The following is a 20,782-nucleotide window of genomic DNA, read 5'->3' as shown; positions in this document are numbered from 1 at the left end:
GTGTTTCTTTGCAGCTCCGGAGCTAAATGAATTATGCTGCACAGCTCTGAAGAAATAAATATATGCATAAGAAGGTTGTCTAGTGTTTCAGAAGGCCCGCTCTGAATGGAGAGAGTACAACTGTAATTAAAGTTTTAACAGCTTTAATGCTGCTGGTGTGAAATGAAAAATAAGGCAGTGCTTTATTTAAAGTCCTCTCATTTGGTAAGAACCTATTTGGACCTTCCTCTATAACCACAGGGCTTTTAGCTAATGTTCTACTCAACTTTATAATGTGTTCGCTTCCATATGTTATATGCTATGGAAATAACACTGAACACGGAGTTACTAGAGTGTCTAATCAGATCAGCTATTATATACATCATCCAGCCAATTATTAGACTCGTTTCATTCATCCCAAAAGGCCTGTTTGATGTGAAACACCTGTTTGATGCTATTTTTCCTGAATGGTCGTACAATGGAAAGATGAATTGCTGGTATATTAACTGTATGATACGTTATCTCAAACATGCAGCAAGTCTCTGGATGATCTCACCCGTCTCTGTAGTTGATCACTGTATCAATGATGGCGTTCATTTGCTTGGTGAGTTTGGGCGGGTTGGGGGACAGCTTCTCTGCTGGCGGTCGTCCACGTCTCTTCTTGGCCTTCGCGCCTCCGTCCTCTCTGCCGGAGTCCTTGTCCTGACGTCTTTTGCGTTTGCGCTTTTTCAGCCGGATCTCCTCCTCCATCTCCTCCAGGTTTCCATCTTCAATCGCCTAAAACGTGAAAAGAGCCACAGCGGAGCTGAGGTCAATCCTACAGCAAGTATCTCAACAATCAAAAACAATTCTCATTGCAAAGATTCAGAGATTATCAGTGGTGCATGCTGTTACACTGTAGGACCAACAGTGTTTTCACATTGGGCAGGATGCACTGTGCTCTGAAACCCAGTATCTTTAATGACTGTTTAACGATGATCTGTTGTGACCTGAAAAATGTCCGTTTTCCGAGACAACAGGAAGGGAAGCCACACAACTTGTTGTAGGTCGATGAAAAGTGTCAAAATGTTTGATTTGTTAAGTTTCCTCGGAGCAATCTAGGAGAAAAGCTCTTGACGTATTAAAGCACAGAGGTACAGAAAACCACGGCGAGAGGTTTTTGAAGGCCCGAGCTATGTGATCATTTTGGAGCAACATATGATGCCACACTGCAGAAACCTTTTTCAGGAAGACCCTGCTTATTTAAGCAAAACCATGCCAAACTGCATCCTTTGTGTCGCACCCCGCTATTCAATACCCATCAGCTGTTGGACCCTTTAATCATACAGCTTCATCTGTAAAATATTTACATACCCAGTGTGTCTTTTGTCCTGCCTCCCTCCCCTCATCCTTCAGCCTGGTTCACTTGGAAGCTTCTTCCTGTTCAAAGGAAGTTCTTCCTTCCCACTGTTGCCAAGTCAAACTCCTACATCACTTTGTTCTCGAGTTATCGCATTCACAACATTTTCAGAAAACGTGACCTGCGGCGCCTGACCTCGAGGCCAAGGTCGCAGAGACACACCAATCACGTATCAGTTTGAAACGCCTATGCTGCTTAGTTCTCGAGTTATCGCATTGACAGGTTTGGGCTTCCACATCGTGTGCCCGGCAGTGAGACAACAATACCTCATCAGCCTTTTACAGAGGGGTAAAAAACTACTGCTGGTAGATAAGCCACCTGTGTGTTATACTTCCTGTCACACCTGTAGATACTTCCTTAGGAGGAATAGAAAGCCTGTTTGTGATGCGGCAGTAGAAGCAGATCCACCCACACACAATAAAATAAACCAGAGTAATCAAACTGCAGGTTGATGGCAGTCTTCAACAAGGACAACAGCAGACTGCATGTTCGACTGCAATCTTCATCCACTGAGAGACTAAATACAAGTGTGGTGTGAAGCACAGAGACTAATAAATATTTAATTACCCAGTCGAGTTCATGTGAATCACATTTACCACCTATGATCGTTTAATTAACTGCTGAGGTTCCAGGTGAAGCTGCAGGGAAAACACAAACCCTCTAACTTGGCTGCAGCGTGGAGACTGAGGCTGACATGATAACGAAACACGTTTTTACCCGCAGCCACTGTTTTTCAGTCAGCGTGTCGCTGTAGTCCACGTCCCGACGGCAGCGAGACCCTCGACCAAACATCTTCTCCTCCTCCTCTTCGTAGGTGAGCCGCTCCACTTCGGCGTCGTCTTTGATGATCCAAGAAGGCAGCTCGTCCTCCTCCATTAGGCGAGGCTTACGCTTTGGGTTCCTAGCATCCTCCCTGCGCCGGTCCATGTCCATGCGCTTAGACGGCAAGAACAGGAAACACACATCAGGTTAGAGTGAAACACACAACTCTGAATGCTTTAGGCTTACTGCACCAGTGGTGGAAACTTCAGTAACCCGAGCGACAGAATACGAGTTGAGTTTCTACTTAAACATATCGTGTATCGCGATACAGATAACAAATATCGCGATATTAGATTGTCTTCATGTCGCCCAGCCCTCGACTGAATGAGAGGCTAATATGGAAGAAACAGTCTTAGTCCTTATTCATAGCTTCACTGCAGCATTTTGGATCAGCTGGAGGCTTTTAGGGAGTTTTTAGAGCTGCCAGGAAGTAATGTTGTGTTATGAGAGTTTGCAGAAGTCAGGAGAAGAAGGTATTTTTACATTTCACTTAGATTACAGTCACCAAAACAGAGCAGCTTTCTTGTGCAGATTAAACTGTGGAATCTATCTGAAGGTCTTTGTCCTGGTGCCCGCTGTAATAACAAGTTTTACAAACAGATGGCTGCTCAGTGGCTCGACTCGCTTCTAGGAAGAGTTAAGAGACCAATGAAAATCGCAGGAGGCCGAGCTTATGTGGTGAGAATCTAAAAAAAAAAGAAACATTAGAAATGTGATCTTAGTGATACGCTGAGCCAACACAGAGGACCATGAAGAGTAGCAAAGAGTGAAACTGCTATGGGGTGTCCTCTGAATCACTCCAGATTCACACTCCCCGCATCAACTGGTCTTAAATTAATTTATCGTGCAAAAGGCAGCATCTGGCAGGGGACGGGCCTCAGTACAGGTGACATTTAACTACACAAACAGCCTTGACATGAACCTATAATCAATTTGTCTTACAGATGTGAAAGAACCAGCTGTCCGCTTCTCTATTTTGGGTGAATTAATATTGTAACACCTGTCATTTCAACAATTTTACATTGAAATGGCAATTTTACTTTCAATCTCGCAATGATGTGTCATTATCTTACCATGAAGAGCTCAAATTCATCCTCATTGCGGGCTATCATCTGGTTCAGAGTTTCATCATCAGGCACCTCATCTTCCTCCTAAAATAGCAAAGGAGGCAGGTGTTAGCAGACAGTGTTCTTCACAAGTGAAACACAATCATCTCACGTTCAGCTCAAATCAAGTATGGTTTACAAATTTTAATCAGCCGCCACAGAAAATGAAACTAAAGCGATTACTAAACCCTGGAACGGGGCTCTAGACTAACTTTTTGCCACGGTTGCACTGTGCAACTGTGCTGGAATATTAAAAGGATGAATAACTCGTATCAAAGGAATCATCCGAGCCTGCAGTAGTTCTATTAAACCAAAGCATAATCTAACTGAAGACCAAATGTTCAGGGAAGAGTCATGTAAAAAATATAACACCTCATCTTCTTCCCCAAACGATGCTGCCTTGGAGACAAACAACAACATATGGAAATACGATCCTACCTCGTTCTGCTCCTCGTGCTCCAAGATGGCCTGGAGAAAGACGCGGCGCTCGTGGCTCGACGACTTCTGGTCAAACATGCCGGCCTGGATGACCTTCTGATCAACGTTCAGTTTGTATTTGGCAGCAGCCAAGATTTTCTCTTCGACGCTGTTGACAGTGCAGAGACGAAGCACGCGCACCTCGTTCTGCTGGCCGATGCGGTGAGCCCGGTCCTGAGCCTGAAGGTCCTGCATCAACATAAAGGAGGCTGTTTTACATTAAAGCTGGAAAAACCTCTACTGAACCACTGAGACAACACGAATGACTGTCAGCCCGACAGCCAGGCTAACAGCACCGTCTCTGTTCCAACTCTCCTGAAAACACCGGAAAAACTCAACAGTAGCACCTGACGCGATACCAAAGCCATCGCCTCCCACGGTCCACTCTGTGAAATTCATCTGGAGTCAAGCTGCGGGCTGCTTCACAACCCGATGCCATTTTAAAAATTAATCAATGATTCTCGCCAAAGTCAAAATGGATTAGTTGTCAACCCTGTCACAAATCAATGTAGTGGGGTATCAATAAGATATGAAGCCAGGCACAGTTCATCTGATTTGCATATCACTGGAAACATTTGGAGCCAGAAAGCAAAGGTAAATAATTTATTAAATATTTGAGTCACTTAATTATTTCACTTTTTGTAAATTTGGGGTTCAATAAACTCCCGGCTGGCGCTGGACAAGCTAAAGCTGGAAAACAGAGCTACGTCCTCACTGGAAGAACCAAACACACCTTGGAAATGAAGATGAACACTTGGTTCCAGTTACTGTATTATGGCGTCTTTTTCATGTGTTTGCTTCAACATACAGCACTGTGCAAAGGTTTTAGGCAGGTGTGAAAAACGCTGTAAACAAAGAACGCTTTCAGAAATATAAATGATTGTTTTTTGGCCCCAAATGTGTTCTGCAGCAGGACAACGAGCCCAAACACACAGCCAAAGTCATTAAGAACTATCTTCAGCATAAAGAAGATCAAGAAGCACTGGGAGCGATGGTACGGCCCCCACAGAGCGTCTGGGGTTACACAAAGAGACAGGATGTGAGGACCATCTGTGGGTGGAACAACCGACCAGCCGAGTTCCTTCAAAAACTGTGTGCACGTGTACGTAGAAGAAGGCAAAGGGCGGTCCCACCAAAGACTGATGTGATTTAGATTTCACTGCATTTTGTTCATTGATGAAAATAAATGATTAACACTTCCTTTAAAAAAAGCAGCGTTCTTTGTTTACAGCATTTTTCTCACCTGCCTCAAACTTCTGCACAGGACCGTATGTATGGTTCTTATAATAGAGCTTGTTTCTACGGGCTTTCTTCCACCGAGTGCCCGTGAGCTCATTTCCAGATCGTTGCTGTTATTGTTGCTAGGATACAGAATCATTTTGTTCGTTGTTAGATTGTAAATGATTGGCTGACAGCCAGGGACGCTTTCACTGACGTTCCTGCTTTTGATTGGCTGGTTAGAGGGCAGCAGTGGGTACAGCGGAGAAAGAACCTGATCTCTGTGGGATTTGTATAGAAAACAGGCACAGCCATCTTTTTACAACACAGAAATATAAAATCCAGGTAAACGCACACTTAACAAAACAACCTGAAATATGATCAACATCACACTGAGCACTTCAAACTCTGTAGTCATGGACCTGGTGAGGGTTCCAGTCACTGTCGAAGATGACCACAGTGTCAGCAGCCTGCAGGTTGAGGCCGAGGCCGCCAGCTCTGGTACTCAGGAGGAAGATGAAGTACTGAGAGCCTTCCTCATTGAATTTCTTCAGCAGTGCTGCTCGGTCCTCGGACTTGGTGGTTCCTGAAACACGAAATCTGTTTTTATTCTTTGAATTTTTATTTTACTATCTCATACAATTCATTATCAAATGAATCCTTAGATGCATTAAAGACATAAAACAAAGTAACCAAATACACGCAGTAATGCAGAAACATCAAAAGGAAGTGAGACGATGAATAACAATCCATTTTCTAAAAGCAAAATGAGGCTGAACAGACATTCAAGAGAAACGGAGAGTGTATGAAAGAGATGCACATAACTTCAAAGAGTGTGACACACCACAGGCAAATAACATAACTGCATTAACAGGCCTGTTATGGTTTAGTATAATGAAGGGTCCGATCACCTGAACTGAACTACGTCGCTGTCATCTGTGGTACGGAACTAACTCCTAACAGGGATCCTTTAATATGTTCTGTTTCTGCTGATGTAGGCTAGAAACAAACGGTTAAAAGACCTACATGGTGTAGGTCTTTTAACCGTTTGCATCATAAGAAACATCATCACTTTGTTTGAAGTTTGCATGAAGTTCTTCCTGTTGGTTTGCTCCAGCGTGTGTAAACTGCTCCTCCTCTCAGACCAATCAAACTGTTTCAGAGGCGTCTCTAAAGGGCAAGTCCAGAGACGGGTCCAGAGTAAGGGGCTTACATCTTCATTTAGTTTGCTGTACTGTGCAGACAGTGGAAATGCTGAGCATCAAAATGATGTACTGCTTCAGACTGCAGACTGAAACTGTTAATGATTTGATGAGAACTCTTCACCACAAAACGCCAAGACAAAAATCACATCAGTGATTTACTGCCTTTCACATCCACGTCTGACCAAACGTATCTTATATATGTGGTTTGACCTTATAACAGCTTGTTTAGTTCCAGCTCACTGCGGCCGTTGGTGGCTTATGGGCATAAATGGGAAGTGGAAGGGCTATCCATAGATTCATTCTGGTTATTGCTTTAAATAACAGCCAAGTGTTTCTGCAGGACACCATGAAGTCACTGCAACACAGACCTTTCCTTTTAATGCAAATTAACACTTTCTAAATTTCAAGAATTTCCCTCAAAGTATGCAAGAGTGGTGCTTTCATCAGAGTGAGGAGGACGGACATCAAACACCGAGACAGATGGACAGCCAAGCAGCATGGAGGCATAAAAAGACGAAGACAGAGTCACTGCAAGCTGGTGTGAAGCAGGACCGGCTGCACTGTGTTCTTTAGCACAGGAGTGTGTAATGTGCTTTTATATCTAACAAAGTAAGACAAAAGTATTGAACTTCTATTTTTTTAATTGGCCCAACTGTGACAGTCTTTCTGTTTGTGATGTTTTTGATGAAACGCTTTTCGTTTCCACTGCTGGGAAAAACAAATCTGCAGTAAGGCTAAAATCAAGGAAACAGACCGATACGCTATCGAGTTAAACGTCCTATTGTGTTTCAGTATGAGTCCCGGGGGAAAAAATCAATCAATCAATCAATCAATGACAGCTCCTCAGTGGATTTGGGTCTCTGCTGCCAGACCCAGCGGCTAATAACCCGTCTTTTGTTTGCGATGGCACGTGCGGGGATCTGGCTGTTGTTGAGTTACAACAAATTAAAATAGTCCTAATGGCAGAGGCAGGAAAGTTGTCCTTTAAACACCATATAATGTATTTAAAGGGCTCAATGCCCACAAATATACTGTGACTAATGCGCTGCGTTTCATTTACTGTTGGCCTTTCTAAACATGCTGCCCGTGACCGTGGCCGTTAGTTTGGTTCACATTTAATTCAAAAGTGTTTTTTTAAGTTAAGTCAAGTGCTCTTCTAAAGTCTGTGAACTGTAATTTGTACTGGTTAATAATTTCAGTGTTTCCCAAAATCCACGACTCAAAAACACATCACAGTGCAACAGCAAACCTCATGGACATCATCCTGCATCAAGCATCAAGAATCGATTTTCATGCTTTGTTGTAAATCGCAGTGACAGCAGGTAACAACAAGACCCCCAAACAGAGGATGGTTTAGCAGGTGGTGGCCACAGATCGCTGCCCTCTCCTTATTCCTTGAATTATTTTTTTCTCTATGCTGCTTTTTGCCTGTTTTTTCCACTGCTGGTAGCGTGAGATAACCGCAGCCCAATTAAGTCCCACAGGCCGTCCAACTGCGCCGAGAGTGGCAAATCGATATGTGCCGTTATAAGAAGGTTTTTTTGGTGCTTCCCAGTACATTCTGAAGAATGCGGAAAAGACACCAGGACATCAACCCAGCAGGACATCAACCCAACAGGACTGGTATCTGCTCCTTTGTGTGAACACAAACAGGAAGAGCAAGCTAACAATACAAAGTGACCTCCAGCACGCTACTCATGCACATATCGGACCAAACCGCCAGAAACCAACTTCATGAGGTTGGCATGGGGCTCTAGAGTCCTTTAGTGGGACATGTGCTCACAGACAGCACTGTGTGGATCAACTCATTTGACCTGAGATCATCATGAGAACTGGCAGGTCTGGCACAGCACCCCATTCTCTCCACAGATGCAAAACTGAGCCTGTGACAGATATCAAAGAGCCTGGGGACGCCGTGGCGTGACCTTCATCCAGCATGAAGGGCAGTGGGTCAGTGGTGATTTGGGGAGGAAAGTTTTTGGAGGGTTATTTAGACCTCCATATGCAGGCACTGGTACCCTGCCAGGGGATGAGCATCAACAACCGGTTCTTGTAGAGAAGCAGTTCCCGGTAAGTTTGATTCCTTGGAGTTGTTAATCTGTGTGCCTATCGATTTCGCTTACTGTGCTACAATCAGCTCATTCTAGTTCGTGTGCAGGAGAAGGAAAATGGTGGCTCACTCTGCACTGTATAGACATTACTCTTATTCCACAAAAGGACAGAAGCATGATGTTTAAGTGGAAACTGCATCCAGGACAGAAACAACTGCATCATGCTGCTAACACAACTTCAGCTCTTTGCTAGCACCTGCACAGACAGCATGCTAACGCTAAGCTAGCCAAGACCCCAGAGTGATCTTAAAGCTGAGAGAGTGCTGACTCCAGCCCCCAGCCAGACCCTGAACTTCAACAGGTAACAAACTGATGAGCCGTCAGGCTGAAGCCTGTTTCTATCTGTTCATGTTTCTAAAGTAGAATCACCATGACGATCGCCTTGAAGTCTTTCTATAATGGTTTCCATCTTTGGTTTGTGTTCATACCTAAATACGAAGAGAAAAATCGTTCATTGTGTTGGTGTGTATGACAGTAACCTATAGGTCTAGATTGTTAAATGGTAATTATGAGACGGTGTTTCATGTCATTTTACGAAGAAACACAAAAGTAATGTAACAAGTTCAGTAATGTACTGCATTACTTTTAAGAAAATGTTCCGTGCAATATGTGCAACAGTTACTTTTTTTAACGATGACCCCAACACTGATCACATCAAAGAGGGGAAAACCTCAAACATGCACAAACATTTGATCCACAGCATTTAAGTGTTATGTTTTTGATATGCTGCTAGTGATGGTGGTGACTCAAAGCAGAACCAGCGAGAACCCAGTGAGGACTGATAAGGAATAGACTCCAGTGTGGGAAACGAGAACGTGACTTGAGAACCTTTGGGATGTATCAGTGAATCTGAACCCACCAAACAGCACCAGAGTTTACCCAGTGGCTCACTAATGCCCCAGGACACCACATGCCGTCTCATCGGTTGTACGTCCAGATGTTGTCGAGAGTGCGTCCAGGCATGTGGGAGCAACTTTGATCAGCCTGAGACTTCAGCTTTTAACTTTGACATTTGGTGTGATTTTGAATCAGGTCGATCATTTAGTTCTCAGTAAATTAGACACAAAGAACATCCGTACAGATTTTCAGCTCGAGTATTCGTGCATTGAGTCCCATGTGTGATTTCCACGGTTCCTTTCATTTTCTTGAGCAGTGCAATAATCCAGCAGCTCTAGCACTCACCACAAGGTGCTTTACTGTCTCAGGTAAAGATACTACAACACGAATCCCCTCACTGCATATCAACAAAACAAAGACAGGATCTGATTCTGTTTCCATTCAGCTTCTTTCAGGACTTTAAAATATGCTGATTCTGCCTTTGTCCTGATTCACAGGCTCAGCTCAGGACACCTCAAACAGATGTGTGTGTGAGCTCACCATCAAGACGCAAGTACTGAAAGTTGCGGTATCCGAAATAGTCCTCCATGATTGTCATGAGAGTGGTCATCTGGCAGAACAGCAGCACTCTGTGGTTGGTGGCCTGGAGCTTCGGTAGGATGCGATCGAGGAGCTCAAACTTCCCAGATGCTCTGTACAGATCAGGCCTGAGTGCAGATAGTAAAAACAAAAAATGGATAATAAACTTTTATTAATAGACTTTTAAAGCCTGCGTGGCATCTAGTGTGACAGCAGTGAATGGTTTCAAATTGGCCAATGAAAGCCTGACTCGGAGCAACAGCTGAGGCAGCTCTGTGCTTTTATGTCATCTCTGTGAAAACATGTTCACTAAAGCTTTGAAGAACATTATGAAACATCCACACATTATCTGAGCTTTTTAATCTGTCCTCTGTCTCCTGGAACTTGAAGCTACTTTAATTTTTCTGTTTCTTCAGCGTGATTTGTTTATTAAACAGCTCCAATGGGTAATATGAGAATAAACAGCTGGATTTCTTTCATTACCAAGACTGTGTCGTTAAAAACTCTGTCTCTGTCCGTGGTTTGATTTCTTCACATGTGTGGATTCAAAAGCAGCTTTAGAAATATATTTACTCAGGAAATTGGTGACATGTTCGATCCTTATTTTCCCTGCTGTATGCCACTGAAACATCCTGCTCTGTTAACGAGCGTGCCACTGACCACAGGAGCTCCATGAAGAGACAAACATCAGTTAAACCCAAACACACAGGCGCTGATGTTAATTCTCTCTGAAAAACAGAGGATCTGTTCGCATTTTTAAAAGCTTGCTGCTGCTTACAGCAGGTATGAACAAGGACTTCTCAATAAATGAGTTTCTACAGTGGTTTTTATTATTCATCATGTTTTATGTGCACGATGCATCTTTTATTAAGTAGCTTCTATAATGTTTTATTTTCTCTTTGCCTTGAATCATACTTTTTTTTTAACTAAAAGACTTTTCTGTTTATCGTGAACTATTTTCAGGTCAAGATACCGAAGCGGAGCAAAACTTTAACACCTCGCCTAAAGTGAACGTTCCCAGTTCATGCAGCAAATAAGGTGATACTCCACTGGACACCCCCCATTCAGGTATGTTGAGGTGAATCACTGGTGACACCTATGCTATTTAAAACAACGTCAGTAATATGTTTTATAACGAGCGTGACGAAGGCTGCAAATAATAAGGTTTCAATTTACGATGAGAGCTTCTCGAGCTTTAACCTTTTCAGACTTTACGCTCTTCTTTGCACGCCGTGGAACCTTCACTGTCTCCACAAAAATGGGACAAAAGCACGCCTGTTTTACTGGAATGTTTTGTAGTGAAAATCCTGCAAAATTAGCGCTGTGCGATATGACCAACATCTCATATTCCCATATAAGACATTTATCGTCCAGACAACGATATAAATCACAAAAGTTTTACATTTTCTGTAAATTCTGTGAATCTCAGGCAACTCGACTTGTTTTCAGCTGGGCGTCGTGTACCTGGAGTCGAGCGCTACATAAGTTGAAACGGCCGCAATTTCCTTTGTGAGCATTTATTGCACGCCGTGCTGCGGGGAAAAGCCTGTTCTGAGGTTTAGAGATCCTCGTGCCTGACGCAGCATTAGGCGGCGAGCTTAACACTTCAAACTTTGACTCTCGCTCCAGCGCGCTGCATACCCCTTCCATGAAATCGGCGCTGTCTTTCACGTCGGGTTCACGTGTCCTGTTCCTGCAACACAGCTGGCTGTTTCTGGCATGTTCCAAAGCAAAGCTGCAATCTGTGATCTAAACGTGGACCCATTCTCACACGAGGGGTTTGAGGTGAACTGCTGCTGTGAATAATTGCTATCTGGTGCCAATTAGTGCCAAGCACAGCAGAGATGCAGCAATTATCTGACACGTTGGCTTCTTGCATGTGAGACCTTGTCATCCTGAATTAGCTGTTAAATGATTATACACAAACTGACGAGCTCTATCACTGCACTCATGTAAACTGACGTAAACAATATTAATCATTCACTTTCATGTGTGGATTTTTTATCATTAATAAAGATGAAAATAAAAGCAAACGTTCATGGCAGGAAATCCTGAATCTCTGCAGAACTAAATATAGCAGTTAAGTGCTTAACGATGTCTGAGCATCAATATGAGCTTAAATCACTGCTAAATCTTTATTTTACTTATTTACTCAGCCCATGCACGAGCATCTACAGCACTGCCTTAAATCAAATGTGTTTTTCAAAGCACAAAACAGATCGATTGGCCACTGTATTATTATGTTTTCATAACAGTAACAGTGCAACAGTGAAGGACACAAGGTGTTTGATCGTACGACTTACCCACTGATGATGCCGTTCGGATAGCCTAAGTGCTCAGCAAAGGATTCCTGCAATGGAGAACATCAACTAGTCAAAGCAACACAGACAATTAAACTAAGTCCTATAAACGGCAAATATGTGACTTCTTCTGAACATGTCACAAGATTTGCAACAACAGGCAGGTTTTAACCAGCTGATCTATCAGTTCTGTTTCTGTGTGGGGACCTGAGAACATTAACAAACACAAGAACTAAACATCAATGAAAACCTTACTGTTTGATCACATTTACATGACTCTATCAGGACTTCAATCATGAGACTGAAGCAGTTACAGAGAGTCTGTTTGAATGAGCCTTTAAGGTTTTCAGCCTCTTGTGATGTTTCATCTGAGAACCGCCCCAGCATCCAAACAGATGGGCTCAGATGAGCGTCAGCCTCAAAGTCTACCAGCCTGATCAATTTCTGCAAACACCGCAAGCCATATGTTCTATTACTCCCTGCGAGAGCAAAGACGAGACGCTTAATGCTCTCCTGGCATCTGAGGAATTACTTTTACTTTTAAAGGCAATGTCCCAACAACACCATGAATCAGCACGGCGTGGAACAAATATGGCTGATGTTGCCGTTAACTGTCATCACAAGCCAACACTTAGGAACTTTGGAAACAACCAATTTGTAGCAAATGTAACAGGACCAGGTGTTTAATGCTGGTGTTTGAGGTACGGTGAATCCTAGACTCCCCTCTAAAGCCACCGTGAAACAGCTCACTTGGAACAGCGGTAAAAACCGGGGGGACAGATGTGATCAATGATCTGCTTCTCTGAGCTGAAACCTAAATATCACAATCCAGTAAATGTGCAACAGTTTGAAATCAACATAAAATACTCTAGCAAACAATCCCACACTCACTTCAATGTGCTGGAACATGTACGGGTGGTTGCAGATCTTCTTCAGCTGCATGATGGTGTTCATTAAGGTCTTTGCTCCACCTTTGCCCTGCAGAAATGTATGAGAGATAAAATGAGTAAAAAAGACCCAAACAGTCTGGATATGCTGATGCTACTAATCACCTACAAGACCTTATTTTAATTATTAACTATTTTTTAAAAACTTGTGGGAAGTGAAAACAAGGTGTGAACGAAGTTTTGACCGATCCAACATTTGTTTAAGGAACCACGTTCTGATTGATTTGGAGCCGTGTTTGCAGCCTCCTGAGGAACAGAGCGGTGCCGACTCCGTCAGAACTCTGTGTTTGATCTTTACCAACTCATGAAGGAAGGATTTCCTCAGCTTCTAAAATAAGTGGGGACAGTCAGCGTGCACTGGGCTGTTAGAGCTTTTTCAGTTAATAAAAGAAGATGAAAATCTGTCACCAAGCTCAATAAAGTCAAAAGGAGATTCAGATTCAGGAGGCATTTCTTGTCCCAGTTGCACCCGACCCCTAACGTACCTCCTGCGGGTGGTGGGCCATCAGGAGAATGGACCCACGTCCCTTTTTGGGCCGTGCCCGGCCGGGCCCCATGGACTAAGGCCCAGCCACCAGACGCTCACCCTCGGACACCCTCCCTGGGCCTGGCTCCAGGGCGGGGCCCCGGTAACCCCATCCCAGGCAGGGTGAACTGTTCCCTTGATTGGGCTTCTGAATCGCCCTTTGTCTGGTCTCTCACCCAGGACCAACTTGCCATGGGAGACCCTACCAGGGGGTAGAAGCCCCCGGACAACAAAGCCCCTGGGATCCACACACAAACCCTCCACCACAATAAGGCAGCGATTCTCAGAGGGGCTCTTCCCCCCTTTACATGGTCATATTGATGAGCACAATCGTGACGCATCCATGGACAGCACATTGAAAAACACTTGGACGTAGGTAACACTGACTAGTTTGTTTTGAACGCAGATCATGGGCAGAATATTCCCACGAGTGCTTTGGTTAAAAGAAATTAAACTAAAGCTGGAAATTAAAATGTAGCTTCAGGAGTCAAATTAAATTTATAATATCCAATTAAATTATGCAAACATAGCAAATGTGCACTCAAAGAAAGTTCAAGGTCCTTCTAATGTCAAACAGCAGGCAAATCACTGCAGACTCTTCCCAAAGGCTTTGTCGACACACACAGACAGAACAAAGCGACACAGCGGAGCCACCGAGGAGCTGACGATCTACCTTCTTGTCTTTCTCTGAGCCGTCAGTGAGGAGGATGCCTTTCTGCATGTGGCGGTACAGAACCTTCTGTATGGCAGACATGTCACACTTTATGACATACTCCACCTGTGAATGACAACATAAATAATTAAATGAAACTCCAGTGGCACAGTGGTGTCTTTTCAATAGTGAGGCTGTTTGAGCCAAATCCACAATCCCCATCAGTCAGCTCAGCACTGACGAAATACACTAATGAGAATGAAAATAAAGGCATAAAGAATAATACCAAAGAACGAGCTGTGAGGTTGTGCTTCAGCTTACAAAGTCATCTCCTTCAAAATCTTTCATTCTTTTTAATAACTATGAATGGTCAGAAGAAGGCTACGGATAATTTCCTGTCATCAGTTAAGGTGTCTGGCTCTGTGTCACAACAGTTAAGCAATGCAACCGTAGAAGTTGATAACAATGTGTTTAGGTCACACAGACTACTTTATCTCCTTTTCTTCAATTACTTTCTGAAACCCCTCCGGCACAGTGTGGCCAGGAGCTCGATGCAGTACTTACAAACCTGCAGCTTCAATTACTTTGGAAAGCAGGAATGTTGCATCCAAGGTCAGCAAAGACTATCCCGTTCCTCAAAGTGTAAAAACAGCTGCATGTAACCTTGAAATCAGCTCATTAGGAGCGACTTACACATGCATTACATACAAACAGCAGTGCAGGTTTGGTGCACTGAGAACTCTGCAGCGTCCTAAATCAACGTTCGGTCGTGTTAACCTCACCTTCTCTGGCAGCTGAGACTCCACCTCTTTCTTCAGCCTGCGCAGGAGAAACGGGCGGAGCACTTTGTGCAGACGCCGGATGATCAAGATGGTTTCCTCCTCGTTTAAGTCAACCTGAACACGTCAGAAAGAGTGAGAGACGACGCCTCGCAGCTGCTTGTTTCATGCAGAGTGACGAGATTCCTACCTGCCGACATGCTGCTTTACGCTAAACCGTCATTTAACCCAGAAGTAAAACTCTTAAGAGAAAGAAGCTCTTTTGCATGTGTTTCCTTGGCCAACTAAGGTTGTTATTATCACGCCATGTTCTGCATGGCGTGATAAACGAGAGCTCCTGGAAGAAACCCATGCTGGCACACAAAGAACATGCAAATTCCAGGCAGAAGGGTCCAGCCTGTTTCCAACCACTGACTCACTCTGCTGCCATTATTACACATCACTTAAAAACTAATTGATGATAAGAAGCGTGCCTGAATCCACTTTTTCCTTAAGGGTGCCTTTTTAATTAAAAATTGTTATGTTTGGCCACGGTGCTTCTGTTGCACCCAGGGCACCAAATTGTTTTTCATGAACTAAAACAGCTACTACTAATGCAAGAAAGCAAAAATACACTTAAATATTCTTTTCCTAAATCATGCAACGCTTGCACAGCTGGAAATGAGCAGAACAGGTTCCCTTTAGTAAAAAGAAAACTTATTTTTCAGCTTAGAAATCATCTATAACTTTTAATTACATGCATCTAAAAAAGTAATATGAGATGAGCTGTATGTAATCTAAAGATGAAGCGTTGAACTTGGTGGGAGCGGGCACTGCTACGGGGGATTTGAAAGTTTTGCCTACTCCCACATGAAAGGTGTCCACATGTTTGATATGACACGACCCCAAAGGGCTGTGTCCTCTCCTAGCATTGAACCGGGACCTTTGTCCAAACTGCAGTCCCATGACTGCTGAAACTGCAAACTCTCGATGTCAGAGCACAGACAGATATCAGAAACCACTTCCATGCTGGCTACCGCTCGTTCAGCCTACTGCGCTCTGGAAGACGGTACAGAAGCATCGAAAGCAGTCGATGAGGAAACCGCTTCTAAATGTAGAGAAGGACAGGAAATGTCACTCCTATAGTGACGACACCCAGAATAACTCTCGGGTGCCTATTTATTGAAATCTTTTACTTTTTGAATCCTGCCTTTTTTTGTGAGACTCACTGAACTTTCCAGGGACAGGAAATAAAATTCCCCGTGGATACTCAGAATTACATTCAGAACACTTCCAGAGTCTTAATGCAGTGGGTATAAAAACATTCTCCCTTATGCATTTAAATAAGCCGTGTTAAATTGTAGATATAAATGACCTCCCTTTGCTTCCTTGCCAGGAGTAATGAAACATGTGACTGCTGCAAAGAAAAGCAGTGAGCTGAGGGGAACAGATGGAAGCAGCTCCATTTAACAGCTTCAAATGGGAAGTATTTCTGTGTTCAGTAAAAATCAGCCCATTGCAGGAAGAAAAGGCTGAAAATACAGTTTTTAAAAGGATTTCAGTTTTTACACAGAAGCTTTGGCATTTTCTGATAATGAATGATAATGTCTGTACTTATCATCACTTTAAAAGTTTTAAGTGGCCTTGATCCAAATGACATGAAGGACTTATTAACCATTTATGTGCCCGAGGTTCCTTCTGATGGTTCCTGCCCTGAGTGAGATCACGACAGCAGCCAAACTGTAAAACTTCTTCAGTCTCTTTAATCACAGAGCTTTCAGAAATGATTCGTCTCTTTCTGATGTCTCCTTTGTAAATTTATACTACATGACAACACAAAATGCATTATGTATTATTATTTGATCTACGAAGGTTAAAACTAATTATTAACTTGATTTGCAAAACCCAGACTTCAGCATCAGCCAGTGTTAGCTTAAAACTAAAACACTGGTAGCTCTCCTGGCACCTACCCTCTCTCCTGTCATGGCGAAGGGTGCGTTAAACCACTGCTCGAAGGTGCTGCAGCACTTGAAGATGGTGGGCAGCAGGAAGTTGAGCAGGGCCCACAGCTCGGGCAGCTTGTTCTGCAGAGGAGTCCCGGTGAGGAGCAGCCGACGGGGGGCCACGTAGTGCGTGTTCAGCACCTGTGTCAGTTTACAGTGGTGGTTCTTCATGCGGTGACCCTCGTCAACGATCATGTACTTCCAGCGAATCTGTAGGAGACACAAAACAGAACCCGAGTGCAAATTAGCATTTTAAATATTTCAGTTTGTGTCTCAGTCGTCACTGCAGGATTTTGATTTTGCACTTTGACGACCGTCAGGCTGCAGAATAATTCTAAATACAAACAACAAGCTTCTGACTCCGCCTTTTATTTAGCGTGTTTATGACACACGTTCTCATCTGACCCGATGAAATCTTTGTGCCCCCTGTCATATAATGTGTATTATGAGCACAAAAAAGCTGTAAAATGTCAATAAAAACAGAATTCACTGATTGCAGATCTCATATTTTACTCACAACAGAACAGAGAAAACATATTACGTGTTTAAACTGAACAAATGCACAATTTTAGGTGAAACATTGGCTCATTTTGATTTTGATGGCAGCAACACATCTGAAAAACAGTCCGAGTGGGAGCAACAAAAGGCCGGAAGCTTTCCTCCAGCTGCTGCGCTCCTCAGCTCCAGATGTTTGATGATGTGGGCTGATGTTAAAATAAGAAAGGATGCTGCACAGCGGCAAACTGTTGTTTTGGAGACATATTGCTGCCATCAGATACAAAATGAACAATTATTTCACTCGGTTTAAACATTTGATGTGTTTTCTGTGTTCTGTTGTGAATAAAATACAGTTTTGTAAGATTTGCACATCCCTGTGTTCTAGTTACATTTCACACAGGAGTCAGGTTTGTTCATCACAAGTAATAAAACTTGGTGTTATTGCAAAACTTTTATGTTAATAAAATACAATTACTGCCAGATGCACATATTTAACCTTTAAAAAGCCTCGAGTGAGAAAAACAAAAATCTGAATTTTAGCTGAAGATGAAAAGTTTGTTCATTAAAAACAACAAAATGTACAAAGCGCAAAAGCGAGTCAGTGAATAATGCACGATGCATGACTTATTCAACTGAAGAGATGAAAAGCAAAGCGAGGAAACATCTCTCAAATTACTGCATGAAACAAACAACAATCACAGTTCTGCTGCTTTTCCAGACTTTTTGCTGATTTGAGCTTCGGCAGCAGTGGATGGAAGCTCACCATAATTTCCTTTTGCTCATTTTGTGGATATTTGTGATGGAGATGCTGCAACAGGGTTCAAGTTAGGAAGCAGATTACAGATAGAAGAAAGAGGTTTGATCCTTTTCACCTTAGCCAGTATATGCTTGTCTTTGATGATGTATTCATAGGTGGTCAGCAAGACGTTGAACTTCCCGCTGCGGAGCTGAGGCACCAGCCCACGACGCAAAGCAGGGGTGCCCTAATATGTGGAGAGACAAAGAAGAGACAACGTTCTGTCGTGAAAAGCAGAAAATCTGAACATCTGTGATGTGAAAAAAGAGACTAGACTAAAAAACAGAGATTTGTCTCACCTTGTAAGCAATTTTAACCACAGACGGAGCCCATTTGTCAAGCTCATAGACCCAGTTAGACAAGGTCCTGAAAACAGCATTTAAATGTGGTCAGAATGTTTTTAGCAGTAAAGGCAGAGTCTTCAAAGACGACAGATTCATCAACACTTCATTTACAAAAACAGCCAAAGAAACCATGAAAATGCACAAAAGCAGAGACGAGATGAGCTCTTGTTCAGTGGCACACTGGGACAAACTGCTGTGTGCTAAAAAACAGACAGTTTTAGGCTTTACTCCATGTTTGCACACTATGCATATTCAAGAGCACATTACACACAGTGGCCTTGAGCAGCGAATTAAGCCTCCGCTCAGCTTCCATCACTTAGAAAGAAAAAGTGCTCTGCTCATTAATCATTAAAAAATAGGCTTGCTTCTAAAAACACAACCATTGTTCACTCTAATCTTCCAACACCTGCAGTTAGAAACCAACATTAAAAGGAATAACAATTAAAAAGCCGAGTGTTTTCCTGCACTCTGCACACTGAGCACACTTTCATCAGCCTTAAACCACTTTGAATTTTCACCCTTGAACAACAGCACGCTGGTTTCCTGCTGTTTGTAAGTGAAAAACAATGAGGGGAATCACACACTTCATGAAGCTGGATCAGTAATCGGACATATTCCCACACTCTGAAAACAGTTTATTTCGACCACACCCCGTAAAGTCATCAGTTATTCACATTATCAGATATTATTTTGTAATGGACAATAATGCATTATGGGTTGTTTTTAGCCTTAATGTTGCACAGTTATAAAGTGTTCGTGAGGACTGTGTGAGCGGCCCCACACATGAAATAAATACAAGCCTCTCTACTCATCATTAAAACTGCCATCAAATAATTTGGCTCCTTTGACCCTATAATGAGATGCACACACGGCCTTGTACTAAAATTCAGCATCTTTATTCGGGCCAAAAACACACTCAGACATGCTAATTATCCTCCTGTGCTGTTTTAGCAGGTTAAAAAACTAAAGTGTGGCAGAGGTGAGGTCTTTGGCTCTGCAGCAGGGGAGCGGTGGTGCAGCAGGCGTAATCAGGTCTCTCCCTTTTTAGTGACGCCGGGAGCTGGTGACAAGCTGATTGATTGGACCGAAGACTGTGCTAAACCCAAAAAGTACTGTGAAAGCACAGTAAAGAAAAGAAAGCCATAACCAGAACACCGTGCGGTTTGAGGGGCGTGCAGGGTCACATAAACTTTATTGATGATGTAATGCCTCTGTCCTGCTGCAGTCACTAGAGCAGTAATGTCATATCCAGGTGGTATCTCTCCCACAGGGCAAGCTTCCATTAGCAGTTAGCATGAACTTCACTGCTTTGGCTACATGAGATGTTCTGATTACTCAGAGCAATGATTCATTTCTCCTGCAGTTTAAATGTTGAATGACGAGCTGCACCCGTCCCTAGCGTACTCTCTCAGGTTATTTCAATAACACAATCTGAGTGCCAAGCAGCTGCACTGACGTATCTGAATAAATGCAATTTGATTGGCTGAACTTTTCTCTGCACCTTGTCTCAATGATCACAGGCAAAGCAAACCAGCAGCTCCACAACTCAGAAGAGAAGCGAGACCTGAAAGACGTATGTGTGAGTGTCTGTCCGTGCCTCCATCCGCCTCATACTAACAGGAAGTGGCCTAAGAAGACCAATTTAACTTCAATAACAACAAGCACCTTCGTGCACAATGCATTTTTAATGCAGCTGTGAGCAGCTGTGAGCAGCTGGACCCATTTCCTTTCCACACTGCAAAGTGAAAAATATCTGTAGTAGTATTCTCGTACCCTGTTTAGTATGCACTGTACTTGATACTGTTAGAATAATTACGAAGCATGATTTTGGACTTATCACAGTGAGATGGATGTGAACACCTGACACTTGAGCAAACACCAACTCTCCTGCTTTCCATTACAGCCCGCGTACTGCTCAGGCTATTTCACTGTGAGTCTACAGGGGCGTGTGGAGAGCACAAATCTATTAGAAAGATATAAAAACACACATTTTTTTCTTATTACAGCGCCCCTTAATTCCAGGTGCAGTCATGCTGAAAAGCTGTTTGTGCTTTTTCAAATGAATGCTGAGTCCATGTACCAAGGCTGAAGCTGATAAAATATAGCCTATGCCTTTTAAACAGGTTCCTGGCACCGATGGAAATAGCTAAAAGGACAGGAAGGGAGTGAGGGAGCACTCATAAGGACCTTCAGGGTAGTTTACGTGTAGTGCTGCTAATACACCA

At 43.2% G+C, this 20,782-nt stretch overlaps 1 protein-coding gene across 3 annotated transcripts in view; it reads right to left on the bottom strand.

Moving 5' to 3' along the window:
• The window catches only part of smarca2 (SWI/SNF related, matrix associated, actin dependent regulator of chromatin, subfamily a, member 2), a 54,733-nt gene that overhangs the window by 12,011 nt on the left and 21,940 nt on the right, over window positions 1-20,782 (bottom strand). For 2 of the 3 annotated variants that reach the window (XM_040003654.1, XM_040003655.1), the window contains 13 exons: window positions 18,513-18,579; window positions 18,290-18,400; window positions 16,887-17,129; window positions 14,941-15,054; window positions 14,180-14,284; window positions 12,925-13,011; window positions 12,037-12,083; window positions 9,695-9,861; window positions 5,424-5,587; window positions 3,745-3,972; window positions 3,274-3,351; window positions 2,096-2,314; window positions 536-756 (listed from right to left, as the gene is read on the bottom strand). In XM_040003654.1, coding sequence (XP_039859588.1) covers window positions 536-756; window positions 2,096-2,314; window positions 3,274-3,351; window positions 3,745-3,972; window positions 5,424-5,587; window positions 9,695-9,861; window positions 12,037-12,083; window positions 12,925-13,011; window positions 14,180-14,284; window positions 14,941-15,054; window positions 16,887-17,129; window positions 18,290-18,400; window positions 18,513-18,579 — 1,851 coding nt within the window. Of the gene's footprint in view, window positions 1-535; window positions 757-2,095; window positions 2,315-3,273; window positions 3,352-3,744; window positions 3,973-5,423; window positions 5,588-9,694; window positions 9,862-12,036; window positions 12,084-12,924; window positions 13,012-14,179; window positions 14,285-14,940; window positions 15,055-16,886; window positions 17,130-18,289; window positions 18,401-18,512; window positions 18,580-20,782 lie in introns of those variants that run through there. The other variant, XM_040003657.1, reaches the window with a different exon arrangement.

Source organism: Simochromis diagramma, unplaced genomic scaffold (assembly GCF_900408965.1).
Source record: "Simochromis diagramma unplaced genomic scaffold, fSimDia1.1 OVJJ01000583.1, whole genome shotgun sequence".
NCBI classification, from domain to species: domain Eukaryota; kingdom Metazoa; phylum Chordata; class Actinopteri; order Cichliformes; family Cichlidae; genus Simochromis; species Simochromis diagramma.
This window is presented reverse-complemented; position numbering and strand designations above follow the sequence as displayed.